The sequence below is a fragment of the Centruroides sculpturatus genome, unplaced genomic scaffold, assembly GCF_000671375.1.
Source record: "Centruroides sculpturatus isolate CEXI.00-Female unplaced genomic scaffold, Cexi_2.0 scaffold841, whole genome shotgun sequence".
In the NCBI taxonomy this organism is placed as follows: Eukaryota; Metazoa; Arthropoda; class Arachnida; order Scorpiones; family Buthidae; genus Centruroides; species Centruroides sculpturatus.
Window position 1 is genome coordinate 85429 of NW_019385220.1, and position 23632 is coordinate 109060.

Below are 23632 nucleotides of genomic sequence, written 5' to 3' on the forward strand. Positions count from 1 at the left end.
TGATATTGCTGCGGACCTGCCGCGCTTTTTTTGGCCTCGAGGATCGTCCCCGAAAGCCTGCTGAATCTTGTGAATGGTTTACGCTCGGGTATCGCCAAGGTTTTTGGCAAAATTTGATGTAACATCGCTGCTCACGTTGTTCAGTCATTTTCCAGCTTAGTGGAATCCGACGAAAGTGCACTACATGACCTCACTCATAAGCTGATTGCCAACAACTGACGCTTCCTGCAGGCGGGAAAAAATTCAGGGCTGTGCATGACTGTCCCCTCCACAACTCCACCGAAGGAGGCCTCTCGCGCATCATTGGTTTACGCGGAAAAAAAAAAGGTCCGATACTTTTTGAACAGACCATGTATACACAAATATTTTTGTATCATTGCTATATATATATAATTTTCATAATTTTTAAATATTAATGATAATTAATAAAAATAAATGTTACCTTGCTAATTAACTTCATCATTTTTGTAATTTCATCTCTAGTCTCTGGCCATACAGACACACTTTTAATAGCTACAGCTTCAGCTAGATCTTGAATATATTCTTTTTGATGAGCCTGAATGTAACTATATATAAAATTCATCATTTTAAACCAATTATTAAATAAGTAATTTCAATAAAGTTTGAAAATTAACATTTTAAATTTTAAAATATAAAGGTGCTTCCCTACTTAAAACCTCAGGAACCTAACCTGTTTGTGTCATAAGTTCATAAATCAAAAACTAACCTAGAAAGTACATTTGTACTGTACACAAAATAACCATGTATTGTTAGTGTTTGATACTTCAGTATACTTAATAGAATACGTTACTCTTGTTTACCTGCTTGCTACTGCATAATAGCAGGTGTTTCAATGTTTTCTTTTTATCTTTACACACTTAGTTTTATAATGTCAAGTTTAGTTTCCACAGCAATAGTGCCACATTTCTTGCATTCATCTCCACTGTTAGATTTACTACAGTAGAGCCTCGAAAACTCGGCACTCAATAACTCGGCACTTGATAACCCGGCACTCCGGATAACTCGACCACATCCTGGCAGGGCAAAAAAATCCTTAGTTAATTAATTTTTTTGATAAAGACAGCTTTATGCTTTATGAAGTATTTTTCTAAGGTCTGTCTTATCAGGTAAATTACTGTACAGTGTATTCATTAATTTTCATTCTCATGTAGTAAAGGCTCTATTCTATGCCTTCATAAAAGACATACTTTTCCTTTGTTTAAACAAAAGGGTAAAGTTGGAATCTGTACTAAAAGAATCGGTTTGGATATTTTGTTTGTATATCTGTTTTATGTATCACTATTAGTAACGTTTGTTCGCAGACATTACTATTTCTCAGTAATGAACAACCACAATGTAATAGAAGCAAATCTACCAAATTATTACAAAAAACTTTTGCGATATAAGCGTTAAATTAAACACGTATGTCACTAAATTGGCGAGCGCTTTGGACTTAAAAATTAATAAATCCCGAAATAGCACTACATACTCCGTGTTCCACAAATTCAGTGGTGTACCTCCTCTAATCCTTGCTACGGCATATCAACCGCAACATTACGTCAATGCGGCAATTTCACCTTTAATAAGAAGGGCCTTCCTCTTATCATCCAACCAGGCGGCTATTGACACCGAACTTAATATTATCTACCAAGCGATAAATGAGGCGGGTTACAGCAAAGCCAAATTTAATTACATCTTAAATAAGGTAAAAACATCACTCTTTCCTGCCACCACACTACGCCGTCCGAAGGAGTCCACAATAGTCCTGCCCGCGATACCATTTTCTGGCCGTGTCACTCTCCGTATTTGTCGTATTTTTAGGCGACATGATTTGTTTCTGTCGATCTCTCCGCGGCCGAATCTTAGGAGGTTGCTGTCCAACGACAGGGATCCTTTATCCACCATTGAAAAATCGGGGGTTTATTCAGTCCCATTAGAGAATGATTTAGGCGGTTGCACCCATTATATTGGTGCGACAACCAGAATGTTAGCTAACCGTATTTTAGAGCATCAACATTCCATCAGGGACAGCAAAAATGACACAGAACTTGCCAGAATGGTACTACAACACAAGCATACTCCTTTGTGGAATGATGTGGTCATACTAAAACATTGTGACAACAAAAATCTCGTATACATCTGGGAAGCCCTCATCACCAACGCATTAAGGCCCTGCAACACCCCCACACTGGATTTGCCCCCTTTGTGGATCAGCTTGTACAGTTATATAAAACATCGCAATTAAATCCACAATATAGAGGCGTCTAGCGCATGCGCAGTATAAGCGCGTGCTTTTTATTTAAATATCTTTTTGTATTCTACCGTTGCTGGTATTCCAAAATGTTAGTTAGGATTGGAATGTTTTTTAAAAATTTTGTATTCAAAAAAAGGTTCTTATACAGTATCTTCTAATGACCTGAAGAAAACGAAAGTGTGTATCGTCGAAAGCGCTCGCCAATTTAGTGACATACGTGTTTAATTTAACGCTTATATCGCAAAAGTTTTTTGTAATAAATGATTAGCGTGCTGTCCATCACTATATTATAGATATCTACCAAATTATTTATTACTGGCTAAAGACTGACTTCAATGACAACTCACGACATGTAGACAATGAAAAAACTCCAATAATTGGATTTATTAAATAAAATTTAATGTAAAAAAAACCTTAAATCCAGTAAAAATAGAACAATTAATAGAACAAACATTTGAGACCATGTACTGTACAATGGCCATCTTCGGGTTCTAGAATAGAACAGGTAGCATACAGTAATACCTCGACTTATGCGATTTTCAAATCTTGTCTATTCGTCTTTTGTTTGCCACGCAACTCGTGATTACTCACCCCCCACACTATTGTTCAACTTACATGTTCGGACATGTTGCGCAGAATCAACACACAGCTACAATTTATTTTGTGTTATTTATTTCTGTGTTTGTTATATCTATGGAGACTTGACAGACTATGTGGTGATTTCTTGTAACCGTGAACGAATCAAAAGACAAGATAAGATTAAAGCTATGTACACATTAGGAATTTTGTGTTGCGTTAAATGCACGTTAGCAGCATACGCACTGTGCGTTAGTTCTGCGTTCAACAACGTTTAGTGGAGCGTTAGCACTGGCTCGGTTTGGAAATGGACATGAAAGTAATTGCTTGTGTGTACCTCCTCCATCGTCGCTATAAAAGACGATGGCAGAGGCAAAGAGAATTTTGAGTGCACCCAATATTACGAGATAGACTGACGCATAGAACGTTTCTGACATTGTATCCAAAACTAAGATAATATGAACCCAAATTTTTTAATTCTTTTAGAATGTCTATAAAATCATTTGACAATAGCTGGTCTCTTTTAGATTTCATCAATAAATCTAACGTAATCTAGACGGTTGATTTGCGACCTTGGATCAGTATCAAAATGATCGTTCTCCATTTTGGCTAACATACGTCCACTCTACCTGAAAGCACGTGATCGAATGTACAACAACATGGCAGCACATATACGAGTATATTAAAGCGCACGGCTGACGCCCATGAAACACACGTTCTAACTAAAATCTATCAATGCGCATTTGACACACACTTGGCCAGAAGTGCACGTTTGAGTATGTACACCTATGCAGAACTCTTGGTTCTTTAAAATGTGTGTTTAAAAACGCCTAATGTGTACACAGCCTAACGAGAACATTTATTAGCTTACATACATCCGACTTGGATTTTACACAAATTGCAAAATTATACCCTGACTTATGCGAATTCAACTTATGCTGTTATTGCTCGGTCCCACCTATCGCGTAAGTTCGGGGTATTACTGTATTTTTGAATGTTTTTAGTTTCAAATTAGAAAATTTACCTTGATAGTCACATGTGCATTAAATAAATCATAGGAAATAGGAATAAATAATTAACAAAATAAATAATAATAGGATTAAAAATATTAAATATAAAATAATTAAATAAATACATCAATATATATATTGAGAGTAAAAACCTAAATATAGCAAAATGGTTATAAACAAAACTATAAAACTAATGGTCTCCAAACATGTGGCACAACTGCAGAAGCTTTAAAGTTAACTGCAGTTCATTCCACTAATTGTTAAGATTTTTTATAATAAATAGCCATGCACAGAGCTTTTACAATAAGCATCCTGTTTATTGAATAAACACACACATGAAAAGAGAAACATAGGTACGAGGATAGGGTCCCAACCACGTTACAAAAAGCACTCACTCTCAGGCAAAGTTAACAATTCTTAACATTCCCTCCTCTCAATTTGCAGTTTAAAACATTAAATATTAATTAAACAAAAACTGAATTAGAAAAGGTGCATAAGCAAACGTCTTAGGTGATCTGGATCATATTACTCAGTTTAGAAAACCCCTCCTGAGACAATGGTTTTGTGAAAATGTCTGCTATGTTTTCACTAGAAGCAACATACTGCATCTTTATGATAGTCTTCAACTATCACGAAGAGTACTAGTGGGAGATCTCTCTAGCTGGTAAGCAGCATATCTAATTGCTTTTCCCCAAAGAGTTTTTGGCAGTTTATTGTCAATGAGCATTGTTCTTGCTTTGTCGACTAACATTCTGTTCAATCTCTCTGCCACACCATTCTGTTGAGGTGTGTACGGCATTGTATATTCCAATTCCGTGCCTCTGTTTGAACAAAAGATTGTGGTTTTTTGAGTTGTTGTTGCCTTTATCTTTTGTCGCTACGAGTGGAAGAAATGAATGAGACGAGATCGTAACAAAAAACTAAACTGTACTAAAAATTACGAATTATGACTGTAAAATATCGTCACCAGGAGAACCTTTTTAATCTACATTTTCCAGTGCTCTCTACTCTGTGGATAAAAGGCAGAAATACCCCCAAGAAAGTACAGATGGTAACAAGGAAGACGTTCATATAACACCAGTTCCGATTTTAGAAAATCTGTGTGTTTTTAATTGGAAATCTTTGTGTTTTTAAAAGGACTTTTTTAAACTTTTTGGCGGCTAGTAGCCTAGAAAGGAAGGTTGATCGCCGGAAAAGTATTGTCTACAATGCAAAAGTAAGAAATAGTGATCCCTATTTAGGCAAACTTGTCTTCAAATAATAATAATAATAAAAAAACTAAACTTTTATTGTCCTTCTCGCGTACTTGGTACCGCACGTCTCGACGACGCGGCTAACAAAGACAACTGGTGGTCGACGGTCTTTGTGGGATGAGTTCGAATTTATTCCAGGAAGTGATTACTCATACACCCAGGGATAATTGCTTGTATTTTACAACCATTAAGGGTACAGATGTGAAGGGCGGCGTTCGCCACAGAGTATCCCCCCCAATGAGGGACGAGCGATAGAATTGATGCCGAACGAGTCGCTTAACATTACATTATGGTGACTAGTCTTTTAAGAAAATGAACGTGACGGCCTGATCTAGTTGTGACAGTTTGATCTTCTCTAGAGGTAGTTTCCAGATTTTTGTTGTTCACTGTTGCTGATGACAGTGGTGTCTGCGATGGACTTGACTGATGGGTTTGATAATAGATTCCTGGGGTGATTCGTCCTGTAAGATATACGCTGGTTTTACTCTGTCAATGGAGACGGTTGATTTGCGACCTTGGATGTCAATTACTATTGTTTTGTCGTGTTTTTCTAGCACTTTGTATGGGCCCGAGTAAGGCTGGCGGAGAGGTCAATTTGCGTCAAATCTTAAGAAAACATGTGCACATTCCTTTAGCTCTGAATGAGTGAAAATTTTCTGTGTGGAATGAGCGGAAGTTGCTAACGGTTTCAGATTGGCCATGTGGGTTTTTAGTTGACTGACAAATGATTTGCGAGGAACTCGTGGGGTGTCGGGGCTAATGATGTCAGCTGGTAATTTTAACGGGGTACCATATAACAGTTCGGCTGCTGTGCCTATATTGGCTTTAATTGCTGAACGAATTCCCAGGAGGACTACCAGAAGGGCGTCTGTCCATTTGGAGGATTCGTGTGACATTAACAATGCCTTAAGGCATCTATGTAATCGTTCTATTAAACCGTTTGATCGGGGATGGTATGCTGCTGAATGGATGCGATTGGTGCCGAGAAGTCTGGTCAGTTCTAGGAAGAGGTTTGATTCAAACTGACGTCCTCGATCAGTGGTGATGGTAGTAGGGCATCTGAATCTTGCAAGGATCCAACCTGAGAAAAAGGCTCGGCATACAGTCTCAGCAGATATGTCAACAATTGGGATGACCTCTGGCCATCTGGTAAAACAATCGATCACTGTAAGGCAGTAGTGTTTCCCGTCAGCTGGCGGAAGTGGTCCTATCAGGTCCATGTGAAGATGGGAAAATCTTGCTTCCGGAGTGTAAACTTCCCTATTGGTGTCCAGGCGTGGCGGTGGATTTTCGATTTCTGGCAGGGGATGCAATGTTGTGCCCACTAACCTTCTGCATGCCCGACCAAACATAACGGCTTGAAATTAGCTTAGTGGTTGCTGTTGCTCCTGGATGAAAAAGTCCATGTAGGTGATCGAATATGATATGTTGGAAATTATGCGGCACGAAGGGGCGAGGTATTCCGGATGATGTGTCACAGTATAGGTCGATTTTGTTAGGTGGAAGGATTTCAGCTCTAATTTGAGCGACATAGGATCCTTTAACAATTGATGAAGTTCCAAATCTGTAGCTTGTGATGTGGCTAGCACTCGGAAGTCTAGAGGGGAAGCAGAGGTGATAGAATCTATCTTGATGAAGGAGAGAGCGTCTGCTATTGTGTTGGCTGTGCCCGGAATATGACGTATATCCGTAGAGAATTGGGATATAAAATCGAGATGCCGCATTTGTCATGGTGAACATTTATCTGGTTTTTGTTTGAAGGCGTATATAAGCGGTTTTTGATCCATGTAGATCGCGAATTCACGGCCTTCTAACATGTGGCGAAATCGTTTTATTGATGCGTATATTGCCAATAGTTCTCTATTATAAGCTGACCAGTTGCGTTGGTTTGGTGCCAATTTTGCTGAGATAAAAGCAATGGGTTCCCATTTCCTGTTGTATTGCATCAGTGCTCCTCCAACTGCTGCATCTGACGCATCTACCCATATGCATAGTTTAGCTCCGGGTATTGGATGCTGGAGAAGTGTGGCTTTGGCCAGTGCTTCCTTAGCCAATATAAAGGATTGTTCTGCCGATTCTGACCATTGCAGAGATTGTGATTCTGTTTTCCGAGTGAGTGACGTACGTTTCTCATTCTTTTTTCCTTCTAGTAGTTGCACTAGCGGGGTGAGGATGTGTGCCGCTCGAGGGATGCATCTCCTGTAGAAATTTATTGTACCTAAGAATCGTCTAAGTTGAGTGAGAGACAAAGGTTTGGGAAATTCTCGGATGGCTCTGACTATCAGGGAGTGGTTCCAGACCCTTTTCCGAGACCTTGAATCCGAGAAATTCGATTGATGGTACACCAAAGGTACATTTTGATGGATTTATGGTCAACCCATATTCCTAGAGACATTGGAATAAGGCGCGAAGATGCGAGATGTGTTCTTCCTGGGAGTGTGACGCTATTAATATGTCATCGACGAAAGCATATGCGAAGGAGAGTCCTCTGGTTACTTCATCGATGAACCGTTGAAATGTTGTGGATGCGTTGCACAATCCGAATTGCATCCTGGTACTCTCGAAAAGACCAAACGGTGTCGTTATAGCTGTTTTGTGCACGTGCGGTGGGTAGATGAATATCTGATGATAGGCCTTGATTAAGTGTATGTGAGAGAAGATTTGTGTTCCGTGCAGTTCCGATGTGAAATCTGCAATGTTTGGAACGCTGTATCTGTCCTTTATGGTTTGTGCGTTTAGAGCACGATAATCTCCCACGGGTCGCCAATCCGAACTGTTTTTCTTGGTGACCATATGGATTGGTGATGCGTAATTGCTTTTTGATGTTCACATATGGCCAAGAGCTATCATCTTATTGAATTCGGCCTTAGCGATTTTAAGTCTATCGGGAGCTAGGCGACGTGGTTTCGCAGTTATGGGCGGACCAATCGTTTCTATATGATGTACTACGTTGTGTTTTATGGGTTGATTAGGACGTGGAGGTCTGGTGATCTCAGGAAATTCTTCCAATATCTTATGATATATGGAGTCGTCGGTCGTTATCTTAATAGAGTGGATGAAGGTTTCTAATAATTTGCCTGGAGAGTTCACCTTTGTCTGAACGTCTGTGAGACATTTGCGTCTAAGATTCAGTACCAAATGGAAATGATACAAGAAATCTGCACCTATTATTGCTGTTGACATGTTGCAAATAAGGAATTTCCAGCAAAAAATTTTCTTTAACCCAAAATTGAGTGTCAGTGTTCGTTGGTCATAGACATAAATTGCAGTTGTGTTTGCTGCCATCAAGGTCATTTGAGATGCGCGCTTCTTTTGAGATGAGGAGGCTGGAAATATTGATACGTGATACGTAATATTGGAACCTGTGTCAACGAGAAAGTTTATGTTCGTTCTCTTGTCTAGGATGAACAGGCAACAAGATTGTTCCGGCAAAGCGAATGTCGTCTCTACGCTACGCCGTTCTCGTTTGTTGGAAAACTATACGGAGGAATACATTTTTGTGCCTTTCCGCCAAAACGGTTGTGGTACCAGCAGTAGTTGTTGATACTGCGGTGAGTCGAATTGTTCCAATGTCCTGAACTGCTGCGGGAGTGTCAAGAAAAATGGTTACTGCAATCCCGACATGCCTGCATTAGTTGATTGATTCGCTTGTTAAGTTTATCTATTTCAACTAGTATTTTGTTGGTTACGGTATCGGGTTTCTCAGGTTGCAATACTGAAGCTATCATTGCGGGGGATACTTCCACCACACAGTCCACTATCTCCGCTGCTTTGTCTACATCGAGTGGGGTAATGGCGGCTAGGATAGATTGGACGGAAGTCAAAAGGTGTTGTATGAATAATTCTAGTATAACTGCATCCGGGATTTGAAAATTTTCCGCCCAACGCTTTAGAACACGTAGTAGTTCGGAGGGTTTGCGATCTCCTAGCTGTTCTTCGGCCAATAGTTTTCGTAACTCCTGTTGAAACAATTCGCCGGATTGTTTAATAAGTTCCACCTTTATGTGACCGTATGGGTCTGTACAGTCCGGAGAAATAATAATGTCTCTAACCGTTGATGCGACTTCCGGTGGTAAATGGGCCACTACGTAGTTGAACTTTGTGGCACTTTCCGTGATCGGCTTTGGCGATCCTAGCACAAATGTGCTTTCGCACATGTGGAACCATAAGGCTGGGTCGGAAAAGTTGTATGGAGGGATTTTTACAGCTCCAATCTCGGCCATGATCTGACGACTGAGGTCTTGAGAAAAGGAAAACGGTGTACAGTACCTGATGAAGGTTCCAATGGTAGTTCTTAGTCGAATTATGTTCTTAGTCCGGCTCACCAATGTGGTTTTTTGCGTTGTTGTTGCCTTTATCTTTCGTCGCTGCGAGTGGAAGAAACAAACGAGATGAGATCGTAACAAAAACAAAACTTTTATTATCCTTCTCGTGTACTTGGTACTACACGTCTCGACGACGCGGCTAACAAAGACAACTGGTGGTTGACGGTCTTTGTGGGGTGAGTTCGAATTTATTTCAGGAAGTGATGACTCGTACACCCGGGGGTAATTGCTTGTATTTTACAACCATTAAGGGTACAGATGTGAAGGGCTGCATTTGCCACAAGATTTTTTAAGATGCCCAGTTTCAGAATAAACAATAAAAAGGTTTTCAGTTCATTTGAAATGAATTCTCTTCCATCATCACACATGATCCTGCTAACACCCAGATTAAATTGCACTTTGAATTGTTTGACAGTTTATTAGATTCTGTAGTGCTTCACTTTTACTTTTCAATGGATATAATTTTGTGTGTGAAGTGCAAGTAATCATCAATAATACATTGGAATTATCTTTCATTTATATTGCATGAAATTACAGGTCCACTAATATTGATGTGTAACAGCTCTCCCAATTGCTTACATCTAGACGTAGTCTCCTTCATAAATGGAAGTCTGGCAGCCTTTCCTTCTATGCACACTTCACATATATTATTGTCAAATGGCAGGTTAAGTAACTTCAATCCATGTCTATTTAGGTGACCAAATCTTCTGCATCATATATTGTCACTGCTTGCCAACATACTTGAACATCTCTTGTCATCTCTTATCTGAGCTACTATTGTAAAGAGCTTATTATGAGAGATGCAGTTTACTTTGAAGCCTTTTCTGACAATACTAATCCAGTTAGGTGTAAATATCATACACTTATTCTTCAATATAATTTTTCTTACTAATAGTAAATTTTGACTCAATCTTGGAACAACTAATGCTTCTAGCATGATGTTTTCACCTTGAAAACTCAGTTTCAAGGTTCCTTTTTTCTTTACAGTCAGACTCTCCATTAGCTAACTTTATATAAATCTCCTTATCAAGCTTTTTGATGTTTATCATGACACTCTTCATAGATTCCTGCACCAAGTGTTTAGTTGCCCTAGAGCAGCGGTCCCCAACCTTTTTATCGCCGCGGACCGGTCNTGGGTTATAATTTAGCAATAATAATAATAATAATAAATTACAAATAAATTTGCCCTTAGAGGGAAGCATTAGGTGACATCTTGTATTAAATTTAATAGTTCTAATTTAATTAAATAATTTCAGACTAAAGTGGATGAAAAGAATCTGCCTGGAGCAGGACTTGACCCGCAATTGCTGCTTACTGTGCCACTTACCGTTGCCAGTTATGATACCTGGACCTCCGATCCGATTTCTTCTTTCAGTATATTTAATATTATGATATAACCTGATTATGGCCCGATGATTTATGGTAGTTGATATGTTATTGCAATGTATCAAGTTTAGCAAAGTTGTGCCTTACCATCTGATTGTATGCTGAGTCTCAAAAACATTTTTTTCTAGTCTAATTTCTAGATGAATACACTAATTTTTATTTTCTTGAAAGTTATATATGGCAATTATAATAGAATAATTTTCTAAATTTTAGCGGTTAGTATTATGCATTTGCTAATATTGAAATTTAACTTAACCATATATCTTTATCAATTGATTTGTGGTATTTCTAAACTGTTCATTCTGCTTGAACAATTAGTAATCTTATATGGTTTTATTATCAAGTTTCAAAAAGCATGTTCAGATATTCAGTAATTTATCAGTTATTTGATGTGACATATCTTGTGATCTGACAAGAGCTTAGTGCTTTGTTTTTGTCTACATCCTAAGAACAGTTAACCTAATTTTATGAATTTAAAAATTATGACTTTTTTCAAGTCATCAAGTAACTACTATAAAAAGTGAACTTACGAGGTGTGTTCAAAAAGTATCAAACCTTTGGTTGGCAAAAATAAATTTATTCACTTTGAGGTACAAAACCCTAATCCCCTTCAAAGTAGTCTCCTTGGTAATGTATATACTTCTCCCAGCGTTCCTGCCATTGCTGGAAACACTGCTGGAACGCATCTTTTGGAATGGCCATCAGCCGGTCCGTCGGATTCCGCACAATGTCTTCTCTCGACTAAATTCGGGTTCCTTTTAGCGGCATTTTCAGCTTAGGAAATAGCCAAAGGTCCCACGGAGCCATGTGGGGAGAGTACAGAGCGTGACGAACCACAGGAGTATTGTGTTTGGCGATGAAAGCCCGAATCAGATGCACAGAATGGGCGGATGCGTTATCACGATGGAGCTGATTAACTCACTAGAACGTTAAATCAATGAGAGCCCTGAGCTTGTTTCTTTGCAACAAGACTGTTCCATCTGGGGGTAATAGGAGACAATGACACCCGAAGCGTGTTTTTTATGTCCAGTCGGGTTTGTGCAACTTTTAATGAACAACGGAATAACCATTGTTCATTAAAAGTTGCACAAACCCGAGAGAGAGAAATACACCATAGTAAATAAAATGAAAATACCAGTAATTTAATGTTCCTTGGGCGGCCCGGTACCATTTGATCCACGGACTGGTACTGGTTCGCAGCCCAGGGGTTGGGGACCACTCCCCTAGAGCCTATAACAAATTGAAAATGAGAGATTCATTTTCCCTGAGACTCCACTGAATGTAAGAAATGAGATTTCATCCAAGCTATGAACAGCTGTGCTTGTTTGACCATATTTTCATCAATCCTTTTCTTTATGTTTATTACAGCAGTTTTTTCCTTATCTTACCAAGTTTTGGGCAATCTTCTTTTATTTCCTTTCTGATTACAATGGAATCATCTATAATCACAACTGCTGGCCATGAATATACTTTCATTTGTGATGTGAGGAAAGCTCATATCCACATGCTTTAGTTCAGTGTTTAGTGTCGCATGATGCCATATTCATGTATAGTTTCTAAGTTATGTTATTGTCATTTTCTATCACTTCCCTTTCCTAGCCTATTAATTTCCCTTTTGTTCTTGATTTTCCTTTGTTTCCCGAGTTTGAGAACTTTCCACCCTTGCCCTACTTCTGTGGGTATGAGCATTAGACAACAGAGTGGAGAAGGCCTTGAGGGCAAACATCAGTGTAGTCAGCACTTTTTAGTCAAGTTCCCAAAGAAGGCAGACGTGAAGAGGATGAGCTCCAGGCTTTGAGTGGCGTCAAAAGCAACAGGGTATGACCGCTAAGATACAGTTGGTACAGAAAGTGCCAGTCAGTCCTGAGAGTCGAAATGGGAAATGGGAACTGTTGTTCGGAAGACCAAAAGAAAAGTGAACTAGTGACAACTAAGAAAGAAAATACATATACCAGTGAGATTCAGGAGAACTGCAAAAGGTATATTTGGACCGTTTCATCGTGATACATGAAGATGTCATAGAAAAGGTATCCCTTTCTAAGACTTCTTTCTTCATAAATCTATCTCTCCCTATCTAACATCTCTTCCCTCTTTTAACATTAATTAGAATAAAAAAACAGATTGTAAGGTAGTTTTAAGCACAGCTGATCTTTGTGTATATTTTTATGATTTGAACCCCGTGTGTGTGAATCCTGAAAAATGGTTGAGAAGATCCTTTTGTGTAACGATCTTGATTGTTCTATACTATTGTATAAAAGTATTCACTAACAATGCGCCTGAGTTGGGACCTGATCTTTTTTTGTGTTCATACTGTATAAAATAAAGTTTTGTTCTTTATGTTATACCTGTTTCTTATTCTCATTGCACTGAACACTGCATTAGTAACCTGTTCTTGATGAATACTAAAGTCATGCTCATCATTATGTTTCTATCACAGCAACTACTGTTTCATATTCTTTTAGCAATGTTAACAGTAAGTGGCACACTATCACTTTCATCCACAGCTGCTCCCATTCCTTTGTGGTTGTACGCCTTATTTTGTATATTGTTGTATATACAGTAGACCCCCCCTATAATGTGGGTTCCTATAACGGAGATTCCTATAATGTGGCGAAAAAATTGCGACAGTATTCATATAAGGATGCTAAAAGGGACTCGTAAAACGTCGTCGCCGACTCGTGTCGTGACAGGATTGGTTGAATCTGGACCAATAGTGGACAAGCAGCCAAACTACTTTCCGCCGTCCAGCGCCACGCTATGGAGAGTTTAGGCGGGTAAATTGAGTTTACTATCTTCTGTACAGTATTATATATAAATTATATATAAATTAGGTACTGTACATATAATTATATATTAAATATATATAAATTAGGTACTGTATATATAATTATATACAGTCGACCCCCCTATAAGATATAGATACGTTCCAATTTATTAGGAATCCGATTTCTTACAAGTCATTCCAATCACAGCCCGACACGTGTCAAGTTTACGGACTACGGCTGATTGAAAGGTTTTCTTCCATAAAATTAATCGATTCTACACTAATCCGACTCAACATTTCCAAAATACGTATATTTTTTCGTAGTTTTATAGGAATCGTAATTATAGGGACCGTAATTATAGGGGGGGTCGATTATATTAACTTAATTTATTGTAACTTTATTATAATTATATATTATATACTTTCCACCGTCCAGCGCCACGCTATGGAGAGTTTAGGCGGGTAAGTTGAGTTTACTATCGTCTGTACAGTATGTAAATTAGGCACCGTAAGTCTAATACAGCACTGTAATTTTATACATTTCTTGTGAAACAAACATTTCTTATTCAACAGCCAAAAAAAAAAATTATTTATATTAATGATGTCTCAAAAGTTCAATGAATTTTTTGCAGAAAAATAACTTATCAGAAATCGCAGCCACTGTTTGGTGCGCTGCTCCACGATGAAAACAAGCTTAAGCAATGGCGATGTCGAATGGTGCACACTCAGTAAGTAATCCTACAATTTTTTGTTTATCGCATAGCATTGCAGAAATTGCTTTTAGCCCTTAGTATAATTAAATTAATTAATCAAAATATCTATAACCATAAGGTAGATAATAAGAAGGGCTTATCACACCAATGACAAAGGGCACAAACGCTCAAAAATCAAAGTAAAAATTTAATAAAACAGATAGGGTTGTACAATAAGATGATTACATAAGTGTGAGGCTCCGAAAGTAGGTCGAAATTCGCGTAAGATAATGTTTTAATTTCGTATAAAAAAAGTGTTTTTTTAATTATAATAATATATATGGTAAAAAGAAACAGTCTAACGCAAGGTGAATATATTATGTCCATATATAGTCATATCTGTAGAAATTTCTGAGAAAAAACGAATTTCTCAGAAAGAAACAATAGATGAATTTGAGTACTTAGATCGAACATCTTCGATAGGAATCAAATTGTCAGTCGGGGGGACTCACCCCGCGATCTGGGCTCCGATCCCGTTACAATTCGTAACGAGGAAGGGAGACCAATTAGAGAACGGGGGCAGATCGGCATCGCCCTATCGGAATGTTCGATCTGGGACTCAGAAAAACTTATAAAAATCGCGCAAAAATGGGAAGTGACATTCTTGGTTCTAAGTTCGGTGTGCTCCGCTTCTGGATTTTTCCTGCGGTTCGTCGTCCCGAAAGAAGTTTTCGCCATTCTGTCCCAGCAACTTTCGCCAAGGGTAATCTTCTGTGAGAATCACCCCTTCAAGTTGTGCTGTGCGCCCCGGAGCCTACGTTTTCCTCATCGTCTTTGCCAAAAGAAGAGAAAATCATAGGAAAAATTGAACTTTATTTACGAACTGATTCACTCTGTGGATAGGCCTTATGCCGAAGAAAACAGTAGTTGTAAGCGAAATTTTTATATTTAATAAATAGTTTGCGATGGAGGACCTGTCTCAGTAAGTTTTTCCACTCCCACACGACAGTGCTGACCGCTCGACTGTCGCGACACTTTTTCCCCAATCGGCAAACCTCACAAGTATAAAAACCGTAAAAATCCAAAATGCATTTCGGACTATTTTCCAATGGAAAAATAGTCCCTCATCAGTTGGTAATAGCGACAGGTCTAAGTATACTTAAAATTATACAAGGTGAAAAAAATATTAAATTTAAAATTAAACTAAAAAATATGCCTAAAGCTATACAATATAAAGATGAAACCGTCGGCATGACTGTACGAGCAGTAAGCATATCAATGGGGACAGGAGTAATGTTTCTTCCTAACGTTGCATGGTAACATGATGAACAGGGTGCTGATACAAAAATAGTTATAAGTTAGCCGAAATATTGGTTAACAGTTATGAACTAATATTATACAGTCAGTTTAAATTATGTACATACCAAAAACAGTAGAACAACAGAGTTGCAGGTTCAGACATTTTTACAAGATGCAGGGAGCGGTTACAAAGGAGGTGTGTTACCTTACACATCTGGAGCACAAGTGGTGACAACATATGATGCAGCCAGATGTCACTGTTAATTTTATCTATTTTAACTTTTAATAGATGAAGGCCCATGCTCAATTATCAATTGGGATCTAGGCAAATTATTCTTTAAATGTAACATTGCAGAAATTGCTTTTAGCCCTTAGTATAATTAAATTAATTAATCAAAATATCTATAACCATAAGGTAGATAATAGGAAGGGCTTATCACACCAATGACAAAGGGCACAAACGCTCAAAAATCAAAGTAAAAAAATTTAATAAAACAGATAGGGTTGTACAATAAGATAATTACAAAGTATAAAAACCGTAAAAATCCAAAATGCATTTCGGACTATTTTCCAATGGAAAATAGTCCCTCATCAGTTGGTAATAGCGACAGGTCTAAGTATACTTAAAATTATACAAGGTGAAAAAAATATTAAATTTAAAATTAAACTAAAAAATATGCCTAAAGCTATACAATATAAAGATGAAACCGTCGACATGACTGTACGAGCAGTAAGCATATCAATGTTGACAGGAGTAATGTTTCTTCCTAACGTTGCATGGTAACATGATGAACAGGGTGCTGATACAAAAATAGTTATAAGTTAGCCGAAATATTGGTTAACAGTTATGAACTAATATTATACAGTCAGTTTAAATTAAGTACATACCAAAAACAGTAGAACAAGAGAGTTGCAGGTTCAGACATTTTTACAAGATGCAGGGAGCGGTTACAAAGGAGGTGTGTTACCTTACACATCTGGAGCACAAGTGGTGACAACATATGATGCAGCCAGATGTCACTGTTAATTTTATCTATTTTAACTTTTAATAGATGAAGGCCCATGCTCAATTATCAATTGGGATCTAGGCAAATTATTCTTTAAATGTAACATTGCAGAAAATTGCTTTTAGCCCTTAGTATAATTAAATAAATTAATTAAAATATCTATAACCATAAGGTAGATAATAGGAAGGGCTTATCACACCAATGACAAAGGGCACAAACGCTCAAAAATCAAAGTAAAAAATTTAATAAAACAGATAGGGTTGTACAATAAGATAATTACAAAGTATAAAAACCGTAAAAATCCAAAATGCATTTCGGACTATTTTCCAATGGAAAATAGTCCCTCATCAGTTGGTAATAGCGACAGGTCTAAGTATACTTAAAATTATACAAGGTGAAAAAAATATTAAATTTAAAATTAAACTAAAAAATATGCCTAAAGCTATACAATATAAAGATGAAACCGTCGACATGACTGTACGAGCAGTAAGCATATCAATGTTGACAGGAGTAATGTTTCTTCCTAACGTTGCATGGTAACATGATGAACAGGGTGCTGATACAAAAATAGTTATAAGTTAGCCGAAATATTGGTTAACAGTTATGAACTAATATTATACAGTCAGTTTAAATTAAGTACATACCAAAAACAGTAGAACAACAGAGTTGCAGGTTCAGACATTTCTACAAGATGCAGGGAGCGGTTACAAAGGAGGTGTGTTACCTTACACATCTGGAGCACAAGTGGTGACAACATATGATGCAGCCAGATGTCACTGTTAATTTTATCTATTTTAACTTTTAATAGATGAAGGCCCATGCTCAATTATCAATTGGGATCTAGGCAAATTATTCTTTAAATGTAACATTGCAGAAAATTGCTTTTAGCCCTTAGTATAATTAAATAAATTAATTAAAATATCTATAACCATAAGGTAGATAATAGGAAGGGCTTATCACACCAATGACAAAGGGCACAAACGCTCAAAAATCAAAGTAAAAAAATTTAATAAAACAAATAGGGTTGTACAATAAGATGATTACATAAGTATAAAAACCGTAAAAATCCAAAATGCATTTCGGACTATTTTCCAATGGAAAAATAGTCCCTCATCAGTTGGTAATAGCGACAGGTCTAAGTATACTTAAAATTATACAAGGTGAAAAAAATATTAAATTTAAAATTAAACTAAAAAATATGCCTAAAGCTATACAATATAAAGATGAAACCGTCGACATGACTGTACGAGCAGTAAGCATATCAATGTGGACAGGAGTAATGTTTCTTCCTAACGTTGCATGGTAACATGATGAACAGGGTGCTGATACAAAAATAGTTATAAGTTAGCCGAAATATTGGTTAACAGTTATGAACTAATATTATACAGTCAGTTTAAATTATGTACATACCAAAAACAGTAGAACAACAGAGTTGCAGGTTCAGACATTTTTACAAGATGCAGGGAGCGGTTACAAAGGAGGTGTGTTACCTTACACATCTGGAGCACAAGTGGTGACAACATATGATGCAGCCAGATGTCACTGTTAATTTTATCCATTTTAACATTTAATAGATGAAGGCCCATGCTCAATTATCAATTGGGATCTAGGCAAATTATTCTTTAAATATAACATTGTAGAAATTGCTTTTAGCCCTTAGTATAATTAAATTAATTAATCAAAATATCTATAACCATAAGGTAGATAATAGGAAGGGCTTATCACACCAATGACAAAGGGCACAAACGCTCAAAAATCAAAGTAAAAAAAAAAAAATTTAATAAAACAGATAGGGTTGTACAATAAGATGATTACATAAGTATAAAAACCGTAAAAATCCAATTATCTACCTAATCCAATCCTACCAAAATCCAATTATCTTCCTATTATCTACCTTATGGTTATAGATATTTTGATTAATTAATTTGTTTATAGCATAGTTTATACAGATTATTCCCAAAAAATTAGTCTAGAATTGATTAATTTTATGAAAGAAAACCTTTCAAACAGTCATAGTCCATAAACTTCACACGTGTCGGGTGTCAAGCTGTGATTGGCTCATGCATTTAAGGATTCCTACAACGTGAAATTCTTATAACATGGAACGTAGCTACATGTTATAGGGAGGTCTACTGTATTATTCTTAGTATTTATTTTGGTTTCTTCCTCTTTGTTAGTTCTTTTGTCTATCACCTTCTAGGAATTTCTTCCTAATAGGATGTGTTGTGAGGACGTCCAGGTTGTTCTGGCATCGACTGGAGAACAAAGGAGACAATATGACTAAGCTAGCATTCGAGAGGAGCCCGAAATATATCTTGATATAAGGATCTTTAGAAGCTTATTGAGAGAACCTGATAGAGTTCTACAAGAGTTAATAATTCAAAAATCAACACCATCACTCCAAGATCGTTGACACTTTGGGTACCCATTCTTTTCTATCATGTATCCAGCTATCCTATTGTCTATCTTTTCTTCCTCTTTCTTTTTAGTATAAGTAGTTTTAAGTACAGGTAGGCCTCCTACAACGCGTTAGATACGCTCCTTCAAAATACCGCGTTGTGGGAAATCGCATTATAGGAGACACCAACTTAATGCAAAAACTGGGATTCGGTTCTAAAAAAAGAAAAACTTGACGTTTGAATGGCATTTTTTGAATTTTTCAAACCAGCTATTGCTAGCCACGAATTTAACACTGGTTTCATCAGCCGACGACTGTCCCATTTTTTTTAAATAATCAAATATTTTTAAGGCTTTGTGTTTAAGTGCACTTTTATTTAAAGGCAACCGTTTCTTGTTCATATCTTCTACCCATAATATTAGCGTTTGTTCCATTTTTGTTTTCATTATAGGTGCTCTCAGACGAGCAGCATTTTTCGCAAGAATAGATGTTCCGGATGCAACTGAATTCCTAATCTTTTCTTCCTATTGCTTAATCGACCGAGTAGTTGACTCATTTAAATTAAAATGCCTACCAATATCAGCTATCCGCTCCTGATTTTTAATTTGATCCAAAATTTCTATCTTTGTTTGAAGAGATATATTAATAAATTTCCTTTCTAACGACAGTCCTTTCTTTTCATTCGACATTGTTATAGCTAAAATTTTTTCAAGCANATCCAAAATTTCTATCTTTGTTTGAAGAGATATATTAATAAATTTCCTTTCTAACGACAGTCCTTTCTTTTCATTCGACATTGTTATAGCTAAAATTTTTTCAAGCAGTTTTGTGGACAGTAAAAATCGCAAAAAGTAACTTCCCTTCACTATGTTGTTAAAAATATACACCCAATAGACGTTTATACTGTATTTTGGACCATTTTTGTGGTCCCCACCTATTGAAAGAGTATAAATTATTGAAAATTCAGTGATATATTTGAGTGTTTATGGTAACTGATGCACATCTGTCTAGATACCAGTCTTCCCCTGAAACTTTCATGGGAATAACACGTCAATGTGGACAAACAGCTGTTTTCCAGAACATTTAGCTCTGTACACTGAACTGCGGCGCGTATTATGTGATCTGTTGCGATTTTTCTGTTCGTTTCTAAATATCGTAAACTGCGTAGTAAGAAAATTTCCGCATTTTTCCAACCGTGTTGGAGCGAAAACGCGTTGTAAAGGTACCACGTTGGAGCGAAAACGTGTTGTAAAGGTACCGCATTGTCGGAGGCCTACCTGTATTTAGTCATAGTTCTTTTTTTTCTGTACTGCAGTGAATATTTTTTGTCGCAAGGTTATACTCAATGATTCTGTCCAAGTATCTGCAGAAATTGTATGTAAAAGAACAAAAATGAGGAGTGTTGGAATTTATAAAAGAATCCTGTAAAGAAAAACACGGGTGAAGGAAGAACATATGTGTTATATGCTTATCCTCTTGTTGGATTACATTCACCATGTGTATATTATACCTTCTAATTCTCTTACTAGAGTCAAATTTCACGAGTTGTTCCTCCATTTTGTCGTTCAGGTCTAACTTCAAATTCAATAGCTTTTTCTCAGATATAGTCTCGAAAGTGTACTCTTTCTCTGAAAGACAGCATTCAAGGATTAATGTTTTATTTTTACTGGATTTAAGGTATTTTTGATATTAATTTTTTTAGCAAGAGAACTTTGAAATCTGTGCAAAATTTAAAAATTTAACTTTTGGTCAAATTGTTTATAGGTCTAAAAGTTTGTAACTAGGGAAGCTCCTATATATACATTTTTTCTTAATTTATGCATTAATGTATTTGATTAGTTACAAAATATTAATTTCCTTAAACATTGAAAATGAATCATTTCTAATGTTTGAGGAGTTGAAACTTTGATAGATTTTGGATTTTATGTAAATGTTTTCTCACATACACTATGATCTTGTTTTATATAGGGGTGATATGTAAAATAAAATTCTGCATTCCAAGTAGTCCCACATGGCTGCCTAAACCAGTAGTTCTCAACCCATGTTCTGTAGAACACAAGTATTTCAAAAAGTTGTCCTAAGCATTCAATTAAAAAAAATTTTAGTTTTTATTACAAATTTATTCCAATGTACAGTACTACAACATATTATTTTATTTGTAAACAATTCCCTCTTTCCTATTTTATTCAATACAAAAAGTTTATTAGCTTATTACTTCATTGTATCATGAGAATAGTAAACATGGAACTGCTTATTAATTTTTTTTTTAAATGAATGCTATTGCTCCACATAATAAAAAATACAGTGGGTGACCGGTTAACAAACATAATCCGTTCCAAGACTTTGTTCGTTAACAGATTATCGATTTACCATAGGTTTTTATGGGAATTTTATTAATTCGTTCCGAAGACTACAAAAAATATAAAATATAAAAATAAACGTAGTAAAAAAGTATATATGTAATAGTAAAAATACATATATATGCAGTNTAGAAATGCCAGTACTACACTACAAAAAATATAAAATATAAAAATAAACGTAGTAAAAAAGTATATATGTAATAGTAAAAATACATATATATGCAGTCTTGCATTTTTATTAGTCATGTTTTTTCTGTTTGTGGGTGTTAACAAATCTATCTAATGTCGATTGCTTCTCTCTTTTCTTCAGGATTTTTCAGAAGTAATTAATAGCATTGTAATTGTAGAGATACCCAACCCCATTAATTTTATTCTGGTTTGGATGCCACTTGGATGATCATTGTTCTGACATCCCTGGAATTCTTCTGTTGTCAGATCAGTTTCCATTATGAGCTCTAAAATGCTTTTTATTTCTCAGATGTGATTTTCATTATTCCATTAGCAGCTTGAGACTTCTTGATATATCTTTCATAGCTAAGATTGTGCCTACTGTAGACCTGTTCAAGCCATACTGCCTAGCAACATCAGACATCTTGTGCCCATTTTCTACCTTGGCTATTATCTCTTCCTCGGTTTCTACAGTGAGCACAGTTCTTGACACTCCTCTTTTTAGGCTCCATAATATTATCAGTTTCTTTTTTAAATGAAAAGTTCAGAAAAGCACTTACAAAAATTCAGAACACAAATCAACTAGCTCACAAAAAATTATTTAAATGCAAGGCCTAGATGAAATTTGGTATTAAAACATTAACAAATATTAACAAATAGGCCTAGATGAAATTTGGTATTAAAACATTAACAAACAAAAATATTAATAAAAAAATGTGCAGTTAAACTTTCACCTTTTGTAAATAAACCCCGATGCAAAACTTAACAAGTGCCCATCCAACAGTCTCACAAAGACTAAAAAATTATTTGTCAGAAAGGTAAACAAAAAGCTGGAATTACAAGGGAGAGTTTCAAAATTTGGAGGGATACTATCCGATTGGTATCAGATTGAGCGTCGACTAACAAGTCCTTTTAAGCAAAATATTGTGTGAATATCAAGTCCTCTTTTCTGTAAAATGTAACGTATGTACCAGCTGCTAACAAATGTCTTTCATGCAGTCTTGACCCTAGAAGCTCTGCTTTATCATTTGTCAGTCCCAAATCACGGACTAAATCATTTAGATCTAGCTGAGTGAACAGAAGAGTGCCCTCATCTGTGCCTACTTCAAACTCAGTATCTTCCGTCTCCTGCACGGTATCTGAGTCATCACTGTCATCCGTATTTAATGTCTACAGAGGCTGTGGTATAGGTATATCCGGGCCATGTGGAGCAGGATGAATCGCTGAGCGAATGTTGTTCGGATACTCAATACTCTTCTTGTGTTTCTTGTTGAAACCTGTAACCTTACAAGAGCAGAAGTAGCAGTTGTTGGTATGATTCTGTTGCTCCCGCCAGACCATAGGGATGTCAAATCGTAATGACTTCTTTCTTGTCGCCCACCATCGTAAATCTTCTATACACACAACACACATGACCTATAGACCCCATGCTTTATTGATGTCGCCTAGTTCCATTCCAAAATAGGGATGGTAGACATTTTTCACGAAGGCAGTAATGTTTCTTCGGTCTTTTTTCACCACAAGTTCACCACAAATATAACAAAAATAGTTAGGAGAATTTACACAGCTTCAGGTAGACATTGTACACTAACACATACTTCCTTGCACAAATACAACAGAGTGATGGACAGGCAGCGCCATTTGCAGTGTGACAGTTCGCTGTGTGCTGCTAGGAGCATAAGTGTTGAACAGTTGAAAGCGATGCACCGCTTCTGAGCTTCATATGATGTTTTCGTGTATATTATCATTATTGCAAAATATGTGATTTGTGCAAAAACTGTGGGTGATACAATGTTTTGAATACCATTTTCGAATTCAGGAATTCGAAATACATAAAGAACGCCTACATTTTCAAAAAAAGTTTCTGTGACCTTGCAATTTGTTGCATTGTGTTATCTATACTAATATAATAAAGAGGTAATGTTTGTATGTTAGTTTGTATGCAGCAGGTAATCTCCAAAACTACTCATCCGATTTCAAAAATTCTTTCACCAATATTTAGAATGGAACCTCAGGGTGGACATAGGCTGTCGAATACATGTCGAAATTACCCCATTGGGGGGAGAGGGACAAGATTAAGGCTTACTGTGAAAAACTTGGCTTCTATTATACTATTTTAGATGCGGGTTTTTGCGTTTTT

The 23632-nt window shown here is 36.6% G+C and overlaps 2 protein-coding genes and 1 long non-coding RNA gene across 3 annotated transcripts in view; all 3 read right to left on the reverse strand.

Annotated features, from left to right (window-relative positions):
- Positions 1-23632, reverse strand: part of LOC111636340 (cytosolic non-specific dipeptidase-like) — a 66363-nt gene that overhangs the window by 37617 nt on the left and 5114 nt on the right. Inside the window, exon 2 of the mRNA XM_023381558.1 lies at positions 443-566. Within this exon, the coding sequence (XP_023237326.1) occupies positions 443-566 (124 nt within the window). The remainder of the gene's footprint in view (positions 1-442; positions 567-23632) is intronic.
- Positions 6825-10527, reverse strand: LOC111636341. The gene has a single exon (XM_023381559.1). It carries the CDS (start codon positions 9314-9316, stop codon positions 8687-8689), a length of 630 nt encoding a protein of 209 aa, XP_023237327.1. The 5' UTR covers positions 9317-10527; the 3' UTR covers positions 6825-8686.
- On the reverse strand, positions 16795-17475 carry LOC111636342. Its single transcript, XR_002758520.1, has 2 exons — positions 17211-17475; positions 16795-17122 (listed from the first exon to the last, which is right to left on the reverse strand). It is a non-coding gene; the product is annotated as an uncharacterized LOC111636342 (long non-coding RNA).

Coding starts and splice junctions, on each gene's coding strand:
- LOC111636341 (XM_023381559.1), bottom strand. CDS start 9,316: ATGGCCGAGATTGGAGCTGTAAAAATCCCTCCATACAACTTTTCCGAC.